Below are 20131 nucleotides of genomic sequence, written 5' to 3' on the forward strand. Positions count from 1 at the left end.
TGTTTTGATGGAGGGCCATGTGAATGAATTGTTCACTCACGTAGAGCTGACAATAACTGGACTCCCCATAAGAAAAATACCTGGAAAATATACACCAAACCTATTTTTAACCATATTCATTGTCAGTAAATATTTAATCCTTTGTTAAAGGCATTCCTACCAGGCTATACAAATTTTACAGTTACTAGGGTTCTATGAATACAGCTATATTCATAACACGAGGCCTGATCCTCAGCTGGTATCAATGAAGAACACTCTATTGACTTCAGTGAAGCTACACCGGTTTATACCAGCTGGGGATCTGGCACATGGATTCTATTTTCTCCCCCAGAACAGGGAGACGGTTTCATCTCAGCATTCAGCAAGCTCCCCAAACCAGGTCATTTAAAACAATAATCACATCACAGTTTGCTCGGTGCAAACTGCTTTTGTTCGGAATAGTTCCCTGTCACTTTAATTAGCATCCCAAATGGAAATCTTTTCTTGCCAGCCCTTACATACCAGTGATTTGCAAAGAGCCCTTGGACCACATCCTGGCTCCCTTTTCACACGCGGGTGGAAAATAACAAGGTATCACTGACACACAGGCCGACAAATGGATAATGGAAGCACAGATTCCGAGGTCTATAATTTTTAATAATTTTTAAACTAGCTACAAAATGTCAATCACGTCACAAACTGACAGGAGACAGAAAGAATTTCATATTACATGCGGCAATGATATTTATCTCACAGTTTATCTAGATTTCATTCATGTAGGTTATTTTTTATTATTATTTTTCATTAAGTCAGCTACTAAACATCTCAGCGATTTGGTGTGCATAGCCCTAGGTAAGCAACAGAGAACTGTACTGATAACAAACCACACGAGGATAGCGACTAGTAAGATAGAGCCTTATAAAAAATTACATCTCTTTGCATCAATTCCTATGGTAGTCGTTTCCTCCAAAAGATAATCTTCAAAAGCAACAGACAAACCCAATATATTACACCTATTTCTTTTTGCCTTTGACATATTTTCAGCCAAAGGTTCAATTTTACTGGCAATGATGAAATGGTGAGTGCCCAATCCATCTTTTTTTCCATAATTAAAAAAAAATGATCATGGTTAAAAACTGTATATAGATCAACAAGAAAAAAGTGGCACTACTGCATACTTGCTGGTATAACACAGTCCCAATACCGAGCATGCTTCTGTTGTCGTTTGTTGATGTGCTACTGCCATGGGAAAAGTCTTGTTTAAGTAGGAGTCTAGAAGTCTAGTTATTTCTCATGCATAAATGCATAAATCACATCACTTTTTAGTGCAATGCTTGTTATAGTTATATAATTCCACATTGTCTTATCATGAAATCATAACAACAGATGACAGCAATGGAGAACAGAAGACAGTAAGGTTAAGTGATACCCAAAGACAGGAGTGTGGCAGTAGCTCTGTGGAATGTCACAGTTTTACAAGAACAATACTGTATATTTAAAGGTTAACAGCACAGTTAGCATTCCAACATTGTTGTCATTCAGCAAACATCATAAAAGAAAAAGAAAGCAACTCAAGAGAGAGAGAATCGAAACAAACAAACAAACGAAAAAAACCCCAACCAAACAATCCCCCCAAACTTCAAAGTGAGCTCGAGCCATCAGATCAGCACTATGTACAACCTTTGGAAAGAAAGATATCTAGAAAAAAATAATTACAAGTATCATTTTTGGAAAGCTGACAAACTACACAGGACAACATTTACAATGGGGGCTGATATGTGCATGTGTGCAAACCTAGTAGGTAAATACCATGAGAAAAGCGTGAAGAAACTGCCGTCTGGGACGGTGCTAAGAGGGAAATGCACTACATGGCATTTAACCACTGCCCAGCATCTTTGTTGCACGTTGGTTGGCGTCATCAATCCTGGTTTTGTTGGAGTCAGCCTAGGGGGAAGGAAGGAAAGAAACAACTGATTACATAGCAGAGAGAGAACATCGGCTTTGCTAAATATGTAGTAGAGTATTTCACCCATCGGGGCCCTCTCTGCTACCTACCTCTCTGCTTCCTAATCCTGGCCAACTCAGGAAGGAGAAGCTCAGAAATACCATGAAATTGGCTGTTCTTGTATTTTTGGGGGCCCAGCAGGAAGACAGACTAGATTGTAGATTGGGCCCCTTTTGACCTTAAACTGTGTGATTCTGCGACTAATAGAAATCACCTGTTTGCATGGAAGTCCCACCCAAATTTGCAAGCCCAAGAGATTCAGGTAAACTTTGGATAAGCATCTCACATTTCAGGTTTTTCTCTGAGCTTCCAAATGCTAGGCCACATCCCTAGCGGGTGTGAGCTGATATAGCACCATTGAAGTTAATGCTAGGAATCTGACCCAGTTTGAAATTCATCCATCAACGGTTGTACCAGATGTGCTATTTTTACTGACGTAAGGCTGCGTTCAGCTTTGATATTATATAAGCATGTGGGATGTCACGGATCTGGGCTCTGCCCTGGCTGCATGATGATCTAAAACTTGTCCAGGCTGCCTAACACTTTTGTTTTTGTTGCATTGGCAAAGCAGCAGAGAACCCATCAGGACAGAGAGCTAGATTGTGCTCTCATAGAAAGCCATTGAGAAGAGACAAGTTTCTTTTGAAAATATATCAGACTGAATCCTCAGGCCAGAGCAGCACTTGCTGCACCTGTGGTGGGAAGGGAATAGGAGGCATTATGCCACCCTTTCACCCGTCCCACAAGATCAACTGGCACAAGTGCAAATTAGAGCAGCCTCAAGGCTACTCTAATTTTCACCAGCAGATAATAGCACAAAGGGGAATTGAGAGAGACCAAGGATCAGGCCCATCAGTTCCACCGCATGCTCTGGTGTCAGATGTATACAAGGACTTACAATGCTCCCAATCCTTTACTCCTCATATGTGGTTGCACCTCAAAATCCCATTGAAGTTAATGGGAATGTCAGGCAGGATTAGGTCCACAAAAAGAAGCAAAAAGATAAGATTTCTGGAGCCTCCTCAGACACTGGTTCCAAAAGAGACACTCAGCGCACTCCCTGCAACACTTTGTAGAGGGCTCTATGTGGAAGGAAAGAGTCCAGGAATACAGGTTTCACCATCTTGGAGCTCACTGGAATATCATTATAAGAACAAGATGGCAATTCCTTTTGAGAAATGTAAATATCATTTGAAATAATCAGACTGGATCTTATTGAACACAGTGCGTTAAATTCATCCTTCGTATAACGTCATTGTCGCCCAGTAATTTTGAAAATTAGACAACTCCCCTTTTTTTGGCACTGAGACTCTTTTTTTAATTGGATCCCCCGTTGACTGTGGGTTGTGGTAACTGCCCAAAGTCAGCTTTGGAGATAAAAGAGCATGATCGAAACGGAAGTCGACCGGTGCAGCTGTATCCAAGTGGATGTTGCTACATCGACAGCAGCTGAGGATCTAGTCCCAAATGTTCTTCAGTGTCGATAGCCCAATGTATATAGGTATGGGAAGCAGGGTTGCCAGCTGGAGCTGTGTGTATTCCTGAAGGTTTCACTGCATGACATAATCTTTAATTCAAGATTAATCTTTAATTCCTGGAGCCTCCAGGACAGTCCTGGGAGGCTGGTAACCCTCTGGGAAGGGTGAGAATGGCGTTACTGCTCTGTTAGCATTCATTTCAAATGCGCAAGTATCCATTTCATTTTATTAGCTCAGTATTGTCTGAGTGTTGCTTTTCATGATGACTATCCAGGTAGCACTATGGCAACATGGTTCTGTCATTTCAAGGTCTGGTCCTGCTCCGACTGGTGTTGACGGGAGTTTTGCCCGTCATTTGTGTGGCCGGAGAAGTGGGACCTGGGTTTATAAAGATTTCTGTATAGAACAAAACCTGGTGGAAAAATTGGTGCTGCAGTCTGAAATCATGGGTCTTTCTGGAGCCTCTTTCTAGCTCATTCCCAGGTACAAACACGCTGGGGAAGAGAACTTTTACCTCTCCTGAACAAACCAACCACCTCTCCTGTTATGATTCTCCTGAGCAGAGGCTAGAGCAATGGGTTCTAGGCCTGGCTCTGCCACTAGCCAGTTGGCTGTTCTTGGGCAAGTCACTTCCTTTCTCTGTGCTCAGTTTTCAGAGCTGCAAAATGGGGATACGGATAATCCAGCGAGCTAGATGAAAAGGCACTGGCTAAGAGGGAGGGAGTGTTATTTTACCGCCTCTGTAAAGCGTTAGCTCAGCGCTAGGTATTGTTTATGTTTCTGCACCTTTGATAAAGTGGAGCCATTAATATTAGACTCATCACCATTAACATGTTTTAGCCTTTGTAAGCTGACAATGACATGGTAGTATTCTTTCTGTGCTATAGGTTAGAGAATGCCATGAATACTCCGATAACATTAATGCCTTGCTCAGGCACTTGTGAAGATTTTAATGGAGAACCCTGTACCTCTCTTTTGGAAAATGCATTAGTATTTCTGTGGTTTGCCTTTGTTTGTTAGCATCTGCTGCAGTCTCCAATTTTCTATGGCGTATAAAATATGTTTTACTGAATTTGAGAGGTATGTACAGTTATCCTCTTTTTACAGGTGGGGGAACTGACGCTCAGAGCAGCACAGTGACTTCTCCAGACATGGGCCTTTCAAGTTCTTTTTATAAGTGGCAAAATGGACATGCCGATAATCTTTTCTTTAGTGTCTGCTGCCTTGTGTCCCATAATTGATTTGACAAATGCTACGCAGAAAGATATTTTTAGTACCGTAATGAATGCGGTGCTACTTTGGTTTCTCTGTGGGCCAGCCCCTGAGCCAGTGTAAATCTGCATAGGTCCTTTGACATCACTGGAGCATTTGTACTGGATGTGGATTTGGCCTCAGGTATCTCTGGATATCTGCGTTTGTTCCTGGCAAATGGTGCTTCTTTTGAAATGTTAGAAGGCTGGAAGACCGTGAACAGTTTTCCAGGAAGGAACAGGAACAATGCTGGGGCAAGGTTGTAGTTCGTCAAAGACGAAGGCACGACAGTCTCCTTGAAAATGGTAAAGGCCATGGGTAGCCATTGAACTCAGTGGGAGTCTTACAATTGACCTCAATGAGGGCAGAGGTAGGCTGAAGCAGAGCCCTTTTGAAAACCCCACCCCATATTTATGGCTCATTGTAACCCAAAGTCCTCTGGAGAATGTGTCAAATCTCCAGGACGTTCCTGAGTTTTTATATCTGGATCTCTGAGTTAAGAGAGGGAAACTGCAAAGGCTTTTATTTACCACTCTCCGTAGTTGGATAGGTCAGTCAAGAGCTCTGTCCTCTGAGGTAGCTTCAAGTTGCTCACAGATCCAGCTTAAGTCCAGTGCCGTATAAGCACCCAGAGCCGGCATTGCCTGCGAACCTCTGCTTTTACAGGGAGTGGCAGCGGGGGGATTTTTAATGACTCCAAATGAGCAAGGCTACAGTTTCCCATCTCCTCTGAATAACAGCCCCGTCAGCAGCACAGTGCCCCATACCACTAGGACAGATCATTAGTCCATTACTGACCCCTGGGGAAGAGTCCTCCCTACTGAGTTACCATCACCACTTCCAGGAGCACCTGGAAGGGTTTTCCCTCGAAGTTGACCTGATCCAGCTTTGCTGGTCTTAAATCTCATAGCTTGAAGCAGGGAATGGTATTGGTACTGTTCCTTGGTTGTTTTCATGAGCCAAGGACTTGGTCAATTTAAGGATCCATTATTTTCTCTTGATCCAGAGTAGGGGGTTAACATGCTATATTTGTGTGATGCACTTACCCTGGTGAGCTGGGTGGTAGCCTATTTTGCTGTGTTGGTCTGTATTGCAGGCGTTTGGTTAGAATGAAGGAACATGCTATGGATGGGAAATGGTCTCCCGTGACAATGAGCTTTAAGGAAGGATGTTGGGAATTTACGCAGAGCTCGGCGCACAGCGAACACTGCCTCGTTTTACCTGTTCAAAGATACAACGCTTGCTCCGTGAGCATGGTGTGCAGATCCACTATTCAGAAGCACATGGGTCAGCGTTCTCAGCCAAAAGCTGAGAAACCAAGAATCCTGCCAAGTCAGTGCTGTACCTCCGGCTGGATTTAAACATCTGTGTTAGTTTAAGAAGCCAGGTTGTAGCCTGTTGTGTACCTAGCTGTGTAAGAGGTTTACATAGAGGGCCAGATCCCCAGCTGGTATAAATCAGTGCAGATGAAATAACGCCTGAACTATATCCATTTATACCAACTAAAGATCTTGCCCCCAGGCTTTACCTACACAAAGTGCCTAGCCTATGTTTTCAACATCAGCCAGGATGTTTTCTAAGCAAGAACTGGATTCTGCACAGCAACGGGATAGTCCTAGCCAGTATTCGGTGCATCGTTACGTCCCGTAAGCACAAATGCCACACACCAAAATGTCATCTGTGTTAAATCACCTACTGGTAAGGCTGTGTGAGTGTCATGCTACTGTTGGCTGCTAGCATGGCATAGCATGCGCTCCTGCACTTCATCTAAAAAAGCACGTGTGTACTATGCCTCCCATTTCCAAGACAGATATGACACATGCCGTGCAACACTGTGATCCCTTCTCCTATCACAGATACACAATTTTCATTCAGCATTGAGCTGAATATTAGCAATCACATAACGCCCCATGTCAGTTTTCCTCACTCCAGAAGTGTGAAGTTTTACAGGTGGTGCCGTGAAAACGGTCGTGCGTTTCTCAATGTATCCCAGCTCCTTTTCTTTATAAAGTTTAGCTTGCTGGTCTGAAGAAAACATGTCCTTTACATAACCTGACCCACCCTGATGTCTGTCACAGGTGCAGTCACTGTCATCAAATCATGAGGCCCTTCATTCTTTGCTTCCTGGGCTTGCAATCTGACAAGGAACGTCACAAAGTGCTACATGTCCCCGAGTGTCAGGGCGCAGGAATAGTTTTTATAGTGGGGGTGCTGAGAGCCATTGAACCAAACTGTCAACCCTGTATTTAATGGAAACCACTTCAAGCCAAGGGGTGCGGCAGCCCCCCTAGTTCCAGCACCTATGCCTGAGTGCGCATATGTCTTGCACTCGGCTCTCTGATTTAGTCAATGAGGAGGCTCAGTAACGCAAGTTATTCTGGCTTGGGTCAGCATTAACTTCTCGGGCCAGATCCTCAGATAGTGCAAATCTCCACTGAAGTCAATACAGCCACAATGATTTACATCCCTGAGGTTCTGCCCCCTTATTTTCCTTTCAGTTCCCTTCGGGAGATCTGCCAATACAAAGGCAGGAACTATGTGGCTCTTCGGATGTGAGGCTGCTAATGGATTCTTAGTGAAGCACGGAAGTTGTTGTCAGCTCTTTGAATGGAAAAAAAGACACGAACTCCAAAGATCTGGAGTAGGGGTCTGGTGTTGAAATGGTGGCCCTGACTTTTTAGCAGGCATGGTTTTAATAGCGATTTCAAATGTAATATTGATTATTTGTATTGTAGTAGCACCCAGAAGGACTTTTTTGGGGGGGAGGGGGTAGAATCTGGCAGAGATCTGCCAGCTCCTGGGCCCAGCTCCCTCTTCCCAGAGCCAAAAAAATGGGCCTCTGCAGAGTAATTGCTGAAGGCTCTCTGTGGGGTTGGAGGTGGGGAATTGACAGGATGCTGCAGGTGAAGGCTTGCTGAAAGGAGTGTGTGTGTGTGGGGGGGCATTCTGTCTGGCACTGCTGAGCAACATGATTTGTTAGGATAAGTATGGAAAAGTTGTTACTCCAAGAGGCAAGTCAGCCCTCACCTTCTCCATGATCCTGCCAATTTGGCGGTTCTGTGTGTCAATCTCGTTGCCCATATCCAGGGCCATGTGACGGAGATTTCCAATGATGCCGCTGACCTGCTCAAGGTTTTCATCCATTTCGCCTTCTCGGTCGTCATTTGTTACCCTGTGAGGGAATACACAATTATTTTGAGTGGAGATGGACTCAACCAGTCTGGGTACCTATGCAGCTATCCAGCAGCCCTCGTCCATTCAGCCCTGCCAGCTACTACCCATCCCGACATCTCCCTTTGCTCTGGAGCTGTTCAACCTTCCTCTGGGCCATTCACCATCAACCACTCTAATCCTGCCACTGCCAGAAGTACTGGGCTGTCACTACCAGCAGTGCTGCCTTTAGTGATGGTTCTTCTGAGCATTGCTACTCTTGGACTTGAGGTTTTGCTTATGAGTGAGCAGAATATTTGGGAGCTGCCCGCGGGGTGCTGAGCAAAGAGATCCCATCCACCTGTTACCTATGCCTAACTTATGACGACAGTGCTCATCTGGCCGATTTGAGCCTAATCAAAGCACTACGGAGGAGCTTTTGGCTTAAATGATGAATTTTTAAGTAATTAAAAAAATAAACAAGTGCATCAAATTTCTCTTGGATTCATCAGTGTCAGTATAAATTTCCCGTTGCCCCCATTCAACCCATCTGATTTTTGCAGCTTAAAGAGAAAATTCTAGCTGGTGGCGAGCAGACCCTGCAAAAGAACTCAGCCTTTGAGACTTGAATTATGCATCAGCTCTAATAGTTGGCCAGTTATGCAGGGAGTCACTGGTTGGTGATTCAAACACTGGAAAAAGCTTGGCTGGCTTGGAAAGTCACTGCTTTTCACCATCTCTTGTGTTTCTTAATGGATCACAAAAGGTGGCAGAGGGATAACCCCCAAGGCAGATGTCGTCCGTTTAGCCACAGAACAAATATGGCACAGGCAACAGCAGCGTAAGCTTCCCCTGTGATAGTCCACCTCTGTGCCACATACCCGACTGGGAGGGGACGCCCTCTAGGGGTGGAAAGGTAAATGGCAGTCTCAGTGTACTTCAATGGCAGCTGGGTCCCCACATCATAGAATATTAGGATTGGAAGAGACCTCGGGAGGTCATCTAGTCCAACCTCCTGCTCTAAGCAGGACCACCCCCAACTAAATCATCCCAGCCAAGGCTTTGTCAAGCCGGGCTTAAAAACCTCTAAGGATGGAGATTCCACCAGTCCCACATCCTCCTGTCCCATCACAGTACACACATCTCCCTTCATCACAGCATCCAAAAAGCGAGTGGTTAGTAGTTGACAGAAGAATATTTACCTATTAATCCAGTTACCTCAGTCTCCATAGAGCAAAGCTTTGCATACTGGTAGGCCTTTCTGGGGAGCAGCTGTCATTATGAACTTAATTGATAGCATTGCCACCTACATATCTGTTTTATAGACACTGTAATCAATATTTACTTACCACTGTCTCCTTAGCTAAAAGAGAAGGCTAGCAGGTGGGAAGTCAAGTCAGCACATTTTTCTGTTACCAGTGGATTTCATTTCAGCACCACATACCCAGAGGTGGCCATTACATGGCAACATTAACCTGCAGTCAGTGCACCACAGCATCCCAGATACTGCACTGTGGCCCCAGTTCAGCAAGGAGCATCAGGCTGTACATAATTTTAAGCTTTGGGTAGTTCCACTGAAGACAACGGCACCACTCATGTGCTTTAAGTTATGCACTCGCTTGAGGGCCTTGTTGAGTGGGAGTCTGCACCGCTATTTGTTTAGGGAACATCTCCACAGATGTTCTTGCAGACCTAGTGTGAGCTCTGCTAGCCCAACCCTGTCCACCCAGGCTGGGAGGTTGGATGTAGACGTACCCTTAGATAGAAAATAAGGGGTTTTAAATCTGGTGGTGCACTCCAGTGCTGATGCTCAATGATAACCACTAGGTATCTTGGAACTGTAATAATAAACTGGCATTTATAGGACATTTTTCATCTTCAAAGTATTTTACAATCATTAATTACTTAGACCTCCCAGCCTTTCTTTTTTCCATAGTGTTGTGCCCATGCAGAAACCCGTTAAAGTCAATGGGGACCACGTGGGCAGAGAGGTCCACCCAGGTGCTACACTTTGCAGGGTCAGTGCCTGAGTACTAGCAATTCCTTGGTCAAGTAATTATTATCATTCGTCCAATTTTACAGCTGGGGAAACTGAAGGAGAGAGATTAATGGCCACTCAGTGTGGGTACATAGGGCCTGATTTTCAGATCAGCCGAGCACCCACAAGTCCAACTGATGTCAACAGGAGCGGCTGGTATTCAGCACCTCTGAAAATCACAGAGCGCCAACTCATTAGTAGAAAATGTTGGCCTTAGTAACTTCCCCAGTGCCACAGAGTGAATTAATGAAGAATACAGGATTTCGGACCATATGGAGGAAATCTATATATATCAGCACCAGGGAAAATAGAAAGAAAACTGGATAACAAGGCTCACCTGCGGATAAAGCCACCACTGATGGCCATCTGCTCCCGCTCATCCACAACACGTGCAGGCTGGCTGGCTACAACCCCATCTTGATTATTGCCCCAGGCTTTTTTGTAAGCATCACTTGATTTAAGCCTATGCAAAAAAGAGGGTGAGCAAGAAAGCACCAAGTAGAAAGAGACAAGTGCAAAAATCTTTACATCTCCAAGCTAAGAGCTACATCAAGCAAATGAGTTTTAAGCTAGAGGGGCATTTATCGTATACCGATATATCATAAACCTCAACAAAACTTTTTTTTTTCACTGCCACAACAACTAGAGTGCTCCGAGATTTCGTTTCCAATAGAGCGAATTGCAATTGTCGAGTCTGCAACATTGCACACTGGGTTTTGGAACAAAAAAAATAAAATAAAATAAAAATAACGATAACGGGGAGAACATTCAATTGTATTACAGCAACACGTGTGTACTTTGACATAAAACACAGAGAACACACTGGCAGACAGACATAAAAACAAAACTGCCAAATATAGTGTGTACATCACATCACAGCAACACACTGGCTTAGAGAAAAATAGATTAGGCTAGATTTTAACACATTTTCATGCAAAAGAGTCCTTTTTTTAAAAAAAAAATCTGTGGCATAGTGGGCATCTCAGGCCCTAATCTTTCCAATGTTTTTTTAAAATATATAGCATTGTGGGAGGAGGGACTTGTTTTTAGCGTTTGAGTCAGTGACTGTAATTTCATTCGATTTCTAAATAATATATCGGTACTTGAAAATAGTAACCATACATCGACAGTTGATGTACAAACCTTTGTCCACAGAGACAAAAAGTAAAATAGGCAGAAGTGGGATGAGTGCAGGCGAAAAGAAATACAAGCAAACTAGCATCAGAAAGGGAAATTCCTTTAGAGTGTCTTCATGCACCAGCTACAGGCATGAATAAGAAGTGAAGCATTCTCATTAAGCACAACTGCCCCAGGGGTTCATCATACTCTTAATGCACCAGCAGTAACAGCCTTCACAATGAGCAATGCCCAGGCAAAAATAGATCTTGGCCTTCTTCAGGAACCTGAAACCTCAGGACTTAAAAAAAATGCCTTTCCACGGGTCATTTCTTTAGCTTCTGCAAACTTTCCAAGAGCCATTTTTGACTGAGCCGCCATATGAGAAAAATTAAAATCCAGGCATACCAGCAGTGGCAGATATTAAGATGTGCAGCATACTTTGGGTTGTTCTGACACTAAAGTGATCAGAGGACTTAAACAGCAGAAATTGTGAGCTTTTTGGGTCTGTAACCAAAGAACTTCATTTTGTTCCAGAAACTGAGCCTGTTTTCAGCCAAGCTCTTGGGAATGACCAATTCCAATTTCCCCGTTCTGCACACGCCTATGACTGTGCGTGAGAAACAGCCCTGCAGCTTGCACTTTTGTGGAGGGAGTGAACAGACTTTAAGATGAATTCGGGAGGTTACTGAACTAAGCTTTAGATACTCCCATCATGTAATTCCACACTCCCTGGAGCTGCTAGGAATTTGTTTCGTGCAAAGATGAGTTACGTACCAAAAGGATATCGATAAAACAGCATTGAAGGGGGGTTCCCAGAGAGTTATCAATTCTGCTGTTTTTACCTCTTAGAATTTAGTAAGACAAAAGAAATTGAGGGTTTTTTTGCTAGGTGAAATGTATGATACACCTTCATTTCTGGAAATGAATTAGTGAAATGTCTGTAAACAGGGCTAGTGATTATCACCCCAAATGCTGCACATAAGAGTTATTGCTATGCATTTTCTTTTAGACCTTTGCCACATGCAGAGAGTAAGATATCTCCAGTGAGTTCTTATATCCCACCTAGTGCCTCCTCCTACACTTTTTGCATGCCAACCTCCCGTCCAAAATCAATGGGTGAAATCCTGGCCCTATTGCGGCCAATGGAAGTTTAACCATTGACTTCAATGGGGCCAAGATTTCACCCCTTGAGAATTTTAGCTGCTAAAGGAAAATAGGAATGGGCCCTAAATTAGAACACATGGTTCATTTAACATTATTTACATGTAGCAGGGAATTATTATACGTGAAAGTGTCTCCTCATTTATGGCTACCCAGGAAAAGGAATTGTGGGAACATGTTGTAGTGGTGTTAGTATTTAGGCCCTTATGGATTTTTCTTCCTGCCAAATGGCACTTCTAATAAGTCACCCTTTCTAAAGCAGTTGATTCCTGGCTTGACGTCTGTGAGAACTGCCGCTAAAAGCAATACAAGCCCAATTCTGCAGCCTTAAAACGTGAGTACCCCCACTGAATGGTCGTATCACTTGCTTATTGAGCCTTTTGTGTCTGGCTCCATGTGATACTTTGAACAAGTCATCTCAATCAGTAGTGAGGTGACACCTTTAAAAACTAATATGTACCACCCCAAAACCCTGCAGGATCCTTTCTGTATGCACTCAGGAGAGTCCATGGTACTGCCATCACCGTGAAGTGGTAAATATTTGAGGGCCAAATTCTTAGGCAGTGCAAACTGACACAGCTGTGTGGGTGCCAATGGAGCTAAGCTGAATCACACCAGCTGATGATCTGGCCCTGCATTTTTAATGGCTTTCCTGACAGATGATACAGTCAAAAAGTCAAGATTTACTGCAGTAGCCCATGGGATTTTCTGTATTTAAAGGGCTAACTTGTGGCATAGGGTTTGCAGAGGATTCCCTCCCCAACAGGAACTCCCAGAGGGATTGTACCTATCTCAGGTACAATGACTCCAGGAGAGCTGGAAAAATGTGGCTACTGATCTACCCTGTGAAAGGAAACAGCATGTGCTCCTTCCCTGCAGCTCCACACCCCAGTGCAGATGGGAGGCAGGGCTGGAACCGAAACTCCACACCAGTGCTAGAGTCCAGGTGGCAGGTAGCCCCTCATAGGGCATATGGGCGCACGTGTGTCTCCTTGAGTTCTCTCCCCAACACTACCTTGTGCACCCAGGCAAGGTTAGACACACTCTGGGGCAACATATATACCGGAGTGGGTATTTATACCTTAGTGCAGCACATCAGAGTAAGAAAATTGACTTTTTAAGTTCAACCACTGCATTTATGTCCCGTTCCCCTCTCCCAGACAAATACCAGGATTACATTTCCTCTCAAGAAATTAACTTTAAAAAACCCCCGGTGATTGCTAAGAGAAAAATGCCAATCCTGCTGTTCTTACTCAGGGAAAATTCCCAGGGAATTCTAGGGGAGCTTTGACCAGTTTTGCCCAAGAATAGCAGCATGATAAGACCCCAGTTGTGAACTAAATCAAGCCCCTCCGAAGACTGCAACATGGTATAATCACCCAACCCTCAGTGAAACCTTTGGGTTGGTTAATTATAAATGTATTCTCCATAACCCAATATTCTCAATATCCTTCAAATTGCCTGACTGCATGCTTGGACTTTTATCATCAAGAAATCTGGTCTTTCCAGTGTATTTCCTCACTTCCTTACCCACCCAACCACATATCACATTTTTCTGCTGCATTTGAAACAAACTTCGTTGTACTTGGATAAGAGTTTCATTTGAGTGTGACGGCATGCAAGCAAATTAGACACATTTCAACATTTCTGCTTAGTGTACTCTCTACCCAATGGAGAGAAATTTTGCATGACCAGTTTAGTGGTTCTAAAATTTGATTTTTTGCAACAAGATAGTAAATACTGTAGGTTGAGATCAAACTGCAAAACAACATGTCTCTTTCAAGATCATGTCAAGGGAGATAGCTGCTGAGCAATGAGAAGATAGTGATTTCTCTTCCATAATTGTTAGAGATATTTGTCCCAAAGGACCTCTTCTGCATGTTTGAGCTATGAGTCTTAAAAACTTTATTAAGCTTGATCATGACAACGTGTTTCAAAATTTAGGGTCTCCAGAAAAAAACCACCCCTGATGTTACCATGATATTTGTCAGCTAGGTAGTAGTCCCACAGAGTACACTTTCTGTAAAATGTTGAAACTTTTATCATTAAAAGGTGTTTACAGTAAAGTTTTCACTGCAGTATGCCTGATTTTAATGCATCTACAGTAATTCCCACTGAATTGTCTACACTATGAGATGAATGCATTGGAACCAGAATCGTTCTATCTGCATGCCACATGCTCATCCTGTCCATGTGTCTAGCAAGGATGAGCGTCACAAGGCTTTCAAGATCGGCCTTGAGTGCTCAAAAAGATTCAGGCAGGCAGGCAGCACCTACTTGTTACATGGACAGACACAAAGACCACAGAATTTTCCTAGGTCCGTCAAATTCTTTTCTGCTTCTTTCATGTCCTTATTGATTTGGTCCATTCCCTCTTCGATGCGTTCCAGTTGTTCTGATTAAACACAAGTATTTTATCCCCACAGAATGAAGCAGATGGAAAAGGACAAAGAAAAAAAAGACAAAAAACTTCAGACATTCACTGTGACAAAAAACTGGACACCACATAGCAGAGCCGGTACCCAGTACCTACTTGTTACAAGGACATATGAAAAGGCCACAGCATTTCCCTAAATCTTTTAAATTTTTCTCAGCCTCCTTCATGTCTTGGTTGATATGGTTCATGCCTTCTTCAACACGATCGAGTTGTTCTGGTCAGGACAAAGGGATGACAGCATGGAATGAATTGTATTTTTGTTGCTTGTTTGTTTGTCTTCAACAGAACATGAAAAATGACCATGGGAAACTGAATTAATAGCAATATTACAATGCATTAATCCGGGCTGATGCATTGCTGCTGGGATGTATGCCAAGCTAGATGCTGAAGTATGATGCCTTTTACTAACATGAGTAGAGTAAAGCAAAACAAAGCAAAAAAAAAAAGAAAAGAGAGAGATGTTTGAAATATATTAAACAAGATGTAATGACGTAGAAAGAAAACACGATCATAATCCTGAAAGTCCAGAAACATAATACAGTACATCCACTTACTAAGACACCAATGACATCCAAGAGAAAGAAAGAGATAGGGTTATCATCTTGCATTTATGCACATTAATAAAAGAGAGACTCTCATTCAATGGACAATACCTTAATTACTTACACTTGCAAATGGCTTTGAATTAGACGATTGACAATGTAACTGGTTTGATTTGTGGGTGAGTAAGTGAGGGAACAGTTAGTAATGATGTTAGGGATGGGTATGAGCTGTCAAGTTAAAACCTATGTCCGGGTACACATTTTTGCAGAGACTGGGGGAGTTGAGATCCAGAAACTTGGTTCTGGTCCATCTCTAATCAGAAAATTCTTCTCTCTGGGATTCTGTTGTAAGTCAGTAGTAACGCTGCCGGCGTCAAGGGAGTTATGCAAATCTAGAGACCTGGACCAATGCTCATTGAAGATAATGGAAAGATTCCAGTTGACTTCAATGGGCTTTGTATTCGGACCCTCAGTGAAGTTCACAACAATTTGTTATGCCACTATAATTCCATTTAATTTAATGGAGTTACTCCAGATTTGCATTAGAACTAGTGAGTGAAGTATCCAGCCCACTAACATGGTTTATACAGACACTGACATCAATGGAGTTCTTGTTTACACTAGGGCTGAATTTGCTGCACGTTTTTCTAGGTGACTCTGTGGCTGAGAATAATTTCACATAGTAATTTCTTTACTGAAACTAAAGCTGAAAAGAAAAGGTCCAAAGCAGCAATATGCAGTAATGTAAAATCCTAGCCCAGGTCCTTAGGTGCTGCAAATAGTCATAACTCCATTGAGATACTGGATCTTAACTTTGACTTCAACGGAGCGATGCCATTTTGCACCAGCTGAGGTTCTGGGCTTTAGTTTGCTTTTAAAGGGAAAGAAGCATCATGTGTTGGACAAAAATTGCTTTTTTAATCCATCAGAACTTTTAGTCAATTGAAGCAATCCTGGCTATAGACAAATAAGGAATGATTAACAATGGTTAAAAAGGTTGAATTCACATTTCCTGCACTGGATCAAGAAAATACATCCAGACATTTCCAGGTGGTAGATCTGAGGGGAAAAAAGGACTAGAGAACACACAAATGCAATAGAAGTGCAATGCGATGCCTGAAGTTAAATGGACCATGTCAACATAAAAATAATATATTTTAGAAACGAGAGCCCCGTCATGCCTCCACTGAAGTCAGTGGAAATCTTCTATTGGCTTCAGTGGGAAGAGGAGCAGACCTCATTTCTTCCTTGGGTTTCTGATAACACTCTGAGATTAAGGTTTTCAAAGTTTCCTAGGGTATTTAGATGCCCATATCCCATTACAATTAACGTAATGTATTTTAATTAATTTTAACGGGAGTTGGGCATTTTACCCATAATCTCAGCCCCAATTATTTAAGATGAAAGAATTCTAAACATTGAATTTACCATTCAGTATTTACACTATTTTTTTTCAATTTGAAAGTGAAAGTAGGTGTGTCAACAGGCTGTATGTTGGTTTCACTTTTCTTGGTCTCATCCCCTATCAGGATGTTCATGTGTTTGGGTTCCCAGCGGTGTGGGGAACCAGGGCCAGTTCCAGGCACCAGTGCAGGAAGCAGGTGCTTGGCACGGCCAATGGAAGGGAGTGGCACGTCCGGGTCTTCGGCGGCAATTCAGCGGCAGGTCCCTCAGTCCCCTTCAGAGGGAAGGACCAGCTGCCAAATTGCTGCTGAAGAATGAAGCGGCGCGGTAGAGCTGCCGCTGATCGCGGCTTTACCTTTTTTTTTTTTTCCTTTGCCGCGTGGGGCGGCAAAAAAGCTGGAGCCGGCCCTGCGGGGAACTGTCTGAATCTAAATTAAACCCTACATTTTGGGGCCTAAATTACCTGACAGTGTTCTTTAGAAGGAATACACTTCACGGGGTTCAAGAATTAAACACTGATACGAAAATCTGAGAAACGTATTTCACCCCCTTTGTCAAATGAAACTGTTGAATGAAGAACCAAAAATAAAATGGGTGTTTTGCTTTGAGAAACAATATAATTTTGATGTTGAGGCTTAACAGACGCTTTGCTCTGACCATTATCATTAGATTCCTCACATACTGAGCTTAACTATCTTACTTGATCATCAGTTCTGTCTTAAAGTGGCACTTTCCTCGGAAAAGTGCCCATGTGATGTAAAAATGGCATTTCTGCTCACCTGCTCTGCTCCCTGGGTATTCAAAGTCCTACCTGCTGCTGACTATTTGGCTAATGCTCTTTAGCTCTGAACGCCCTTGCAGCTGTGGGAGTGTGAGCTGGATTCTATTCAGACTCATGCATCATGTCAAGAATGAGCTAAGTCCCAGTTATGGGTTACTTATTACTGGCAGTGATGAAACAACTGGACTTGCTGATGCCAGACGGGGCTCTCAGTTAGAAGAACCATCTTTTTACTTGAAAATGTTGTCACGGCCATCGTTGAGAGAGGCAATCCATACAGAACCTTGTGGTGCCATTTTTACAGTTCCTTTTCAGAGGATAACTGCATATATGTTCTTAACATCATTTGACCAGTAAAAGCACTGGGGTAAGGCAGCAAGGGTCAATCACGGATCAAATATGAATGATGAACCTTGAGAATGATCCTGCATTCCTTACGCAGGCAAACATCCTCTGAAGTCAAGAGTAGGAGGGGGCCTGTGAACTTTTACTCCCAAGAGATTCCCCATAATGTCCGGTTAGGCAAGGCTTAATAGAAGGGTGTATTTTACATGGCTCAAGGGCTTATCTTTAAATGATACTTCTCACCTCAGCTCTGCTTTAATTCATCATACTTCAGTATTTGGGAGTGTGCTGCTGTTTGTGATTTCACTTGATGGCAGCCTTCATCAGAGCTTATGCTATTCCCGAGGAACCAAGGGCCACACAGACAATCTATCTTCCATTAAGGGAAACCTCATCAGTCCAAAAAGCCCTGTATTGCACTAGTAGCCCAGCAGTCTCAACATCTGGCTGCTCCTTCTAAAACTGCTTGTTTAATTTAAACCCAACTGGCCAGATTCTTAGCTGAATTAAATCAGCCTAACTCCTGAGGCTTCAATGGAGCAATGCCAGTTTACACAAGCTGAAGATTGGGCCACCAAGCAAGACGGATAAACAGACTCTTGATCCGGATCACCATTACAGTGGAATAAAAGTGAAGTGGGGTTATTGTGGGTTATGTTGGTATAACAGAGCTCAGAATCTGGCCCAAACTGTTTTTTTTTATTGATACAGAATTTGATGGCTAACAAAAGGTGAATGTCAGATATATTTAACTGTTTCCCCTAATCTACCATTCTCTCTATTGTACTAAATCAGCTGGGACAGAGGCTATGACAATTTGAACTAGCAAAGGGTCTGCTCCCAAGTGATTTAGTGTAACAGACTCTCCATCTCAAATGGCTACAAATGATATGAATTCCAGGAATCCAGTCTGGAGATGATGGCAACACAGATCACCATAGCCAGAGCCTTATCGGAGAGAGACAAGGGTGCAGTCTCCTAATAAGTGGAAAGAGAAGGCAGCTCTCGACACTGGCACTGTCTGGTCAGTGAGTGTCATGGATGAATCCACAGGATCCTTGACGTTTTGCCCCACAGTGACCAATGTGGTACAGATGGGAGGGAAGCCAGTGTCCTGGCTAGTTCTTCAAAGCACTTCCCCTCTCCTGGCCAGCATCATTGTGTCTTGCCAAGGGGTAATTTGAGCCAGTTGTTCTTCTTCCAACTGTTGACGTCTCTGTGACAGCGTTGGTGCCATCTTTGGAAAATGAGCTACAGCTGGGTGTGACTGGAGGGCTGTCGGCAGCAGAATTCTGGCATCTCACTATTACTCCAAGTAGTCGCATGTAGGTACTGAAAGGGATGGGGACAAGGTTGATCCCTGTTGGACTCCTCAGGTGGAGTTGTCACTGTTCTGTCCTCTTGGAGAGGACTGATTGGAGCCTTTGTAGTTATGCCAACACCTTCTCCAGCTCCGCCCTGAAAGTGGGCCAGCAGTTCCTTTTGCTCAGCTGTGTCAAAAGCTGCAAGGAGGGCAAGTAGTAGTAGCACTGAAATATGACCTCTGTCCGTTGCCATGTGGAGGTCATGCCATGTCTCCATGCTGTGACCTGCTCTGAAGCCCAGCTGTGATGCAGCCAAGGCAGTGGCAGATGTCACAGGTTATTGGAGCTTGGTTGTCACTGCTTTCTCAGCAATTTTCCCTAGAAATGGGAGAGAAGACACGGTCTGCATCAAGGATTGGGTTTTTGAGGTCTAGTCAGCCCATGGCATTTTTCAATGGGGTTGACGGGTTCTCTTCTCTAAAGGGTTGATGAGTCCTGCTTGCTGCTGGGAAGATTTGTTCTTTGCTAGCTTTCACCATGCAGGAGGGGCAAGGGTCTGTTTTCCAGGTGGTGGCAGCTTACGTATTCTCACCATGTCTGATAGGGCCAAACACAGTCGGGCATGGTACAGCAGCTAAAGCCAACTGCTCTGATGTAGATTTTTTTGCTTCATGGAGTTCATCTGGGTGATCTTATCTGTGGAGTAGGAAGAGCGCTTTTCACAGAGGCCAGTGCTTGTGTCCGACGTTTGCATTACGCAGTTGGGTTGATTAACCTGTTTGCTTGGTACAAGGGCTCTGCTGGGCTGTGCGTTTGGGACTGCAGTGGCATAGAAGGCTTGGCTTCTTTTACTGGGACACTGCGTTCCTAGTGGCTGACGAATGAGAGACGTAGGCATTCATCTGTCTCGTCTTGGGAGAAACCTTTGTGTGTGAAACCCAGGCCTTCCTCCTGAATGGTACATCCTGCTTTCACTGAAGTCAATGGGAAAACTTTCCCTGGCTTTAGCAGAAGCAGAACCAAGCCTGTTATTTCCTTCTGCAGCATACCATGCGAGTGAATCACCGCACCCATTGTCAAGGATAGCCCTGTCTGAGGATGCTATCCAAGTATGGTGCTCCTGGGTGAGAAAGGGCA

At 43.6% G+C, this 20131-nt stretch overlaps 1 protein-coding gene across 2 annotated transcripts in view; it reads right to left on the reverse strand.

Moving 5' to 3' along the window:
• Window positions 1–623: 623 nt before the first annotated feature.
• The window catches only part of SNAP25 (synaptosome associated protein 25), a 93530-nt gene continuing 74022 nt past the window's right edge, over window positions 624–20131 (reverse strand). Inside the window, exons 5-8 of one of the 2 annotated variants that reach the window (XM_045008752.1) lie at window positions 14715–14832; window positions 10239–10364; window positions 7741–7885; window positions 624–1923 (exon numbers count right to left, since the gene is read on the reverse strand). In XM_045008752.1, coding sequence (XP_044864687.1) covers window positions 1855–1923; window positions 7741–7885; window positions 10239–10364; window positions 14715–14832 — 458 coding nt within the window. In that variant the 3' untranslated portion in view covers window positions 624–1854. Of the gene's footprint in view, window positions 1924–7740; window positions 7886–10238; window positions 10365–14458; window positions 14577–14714; window positions 14833–20131 lie in introns of both variants that reach the window. The other variant, XM_045008751.1, reaches the window with a different exon arrangement.

Source organism: Mauremys mutica, chromosome 3 (genome assembly GCF_020497125.1).
Source record: "Mauremys mutica isolate MM-2020 ecotype Southern chromosome 3, ASM2049712v1, whole genome shotgun sequence".
Lineage (NCBI taxonomy): Eukaryota > Metazoa > Chordata > Testudines > Geoemydidae > Mauremys > Mauremys mutica.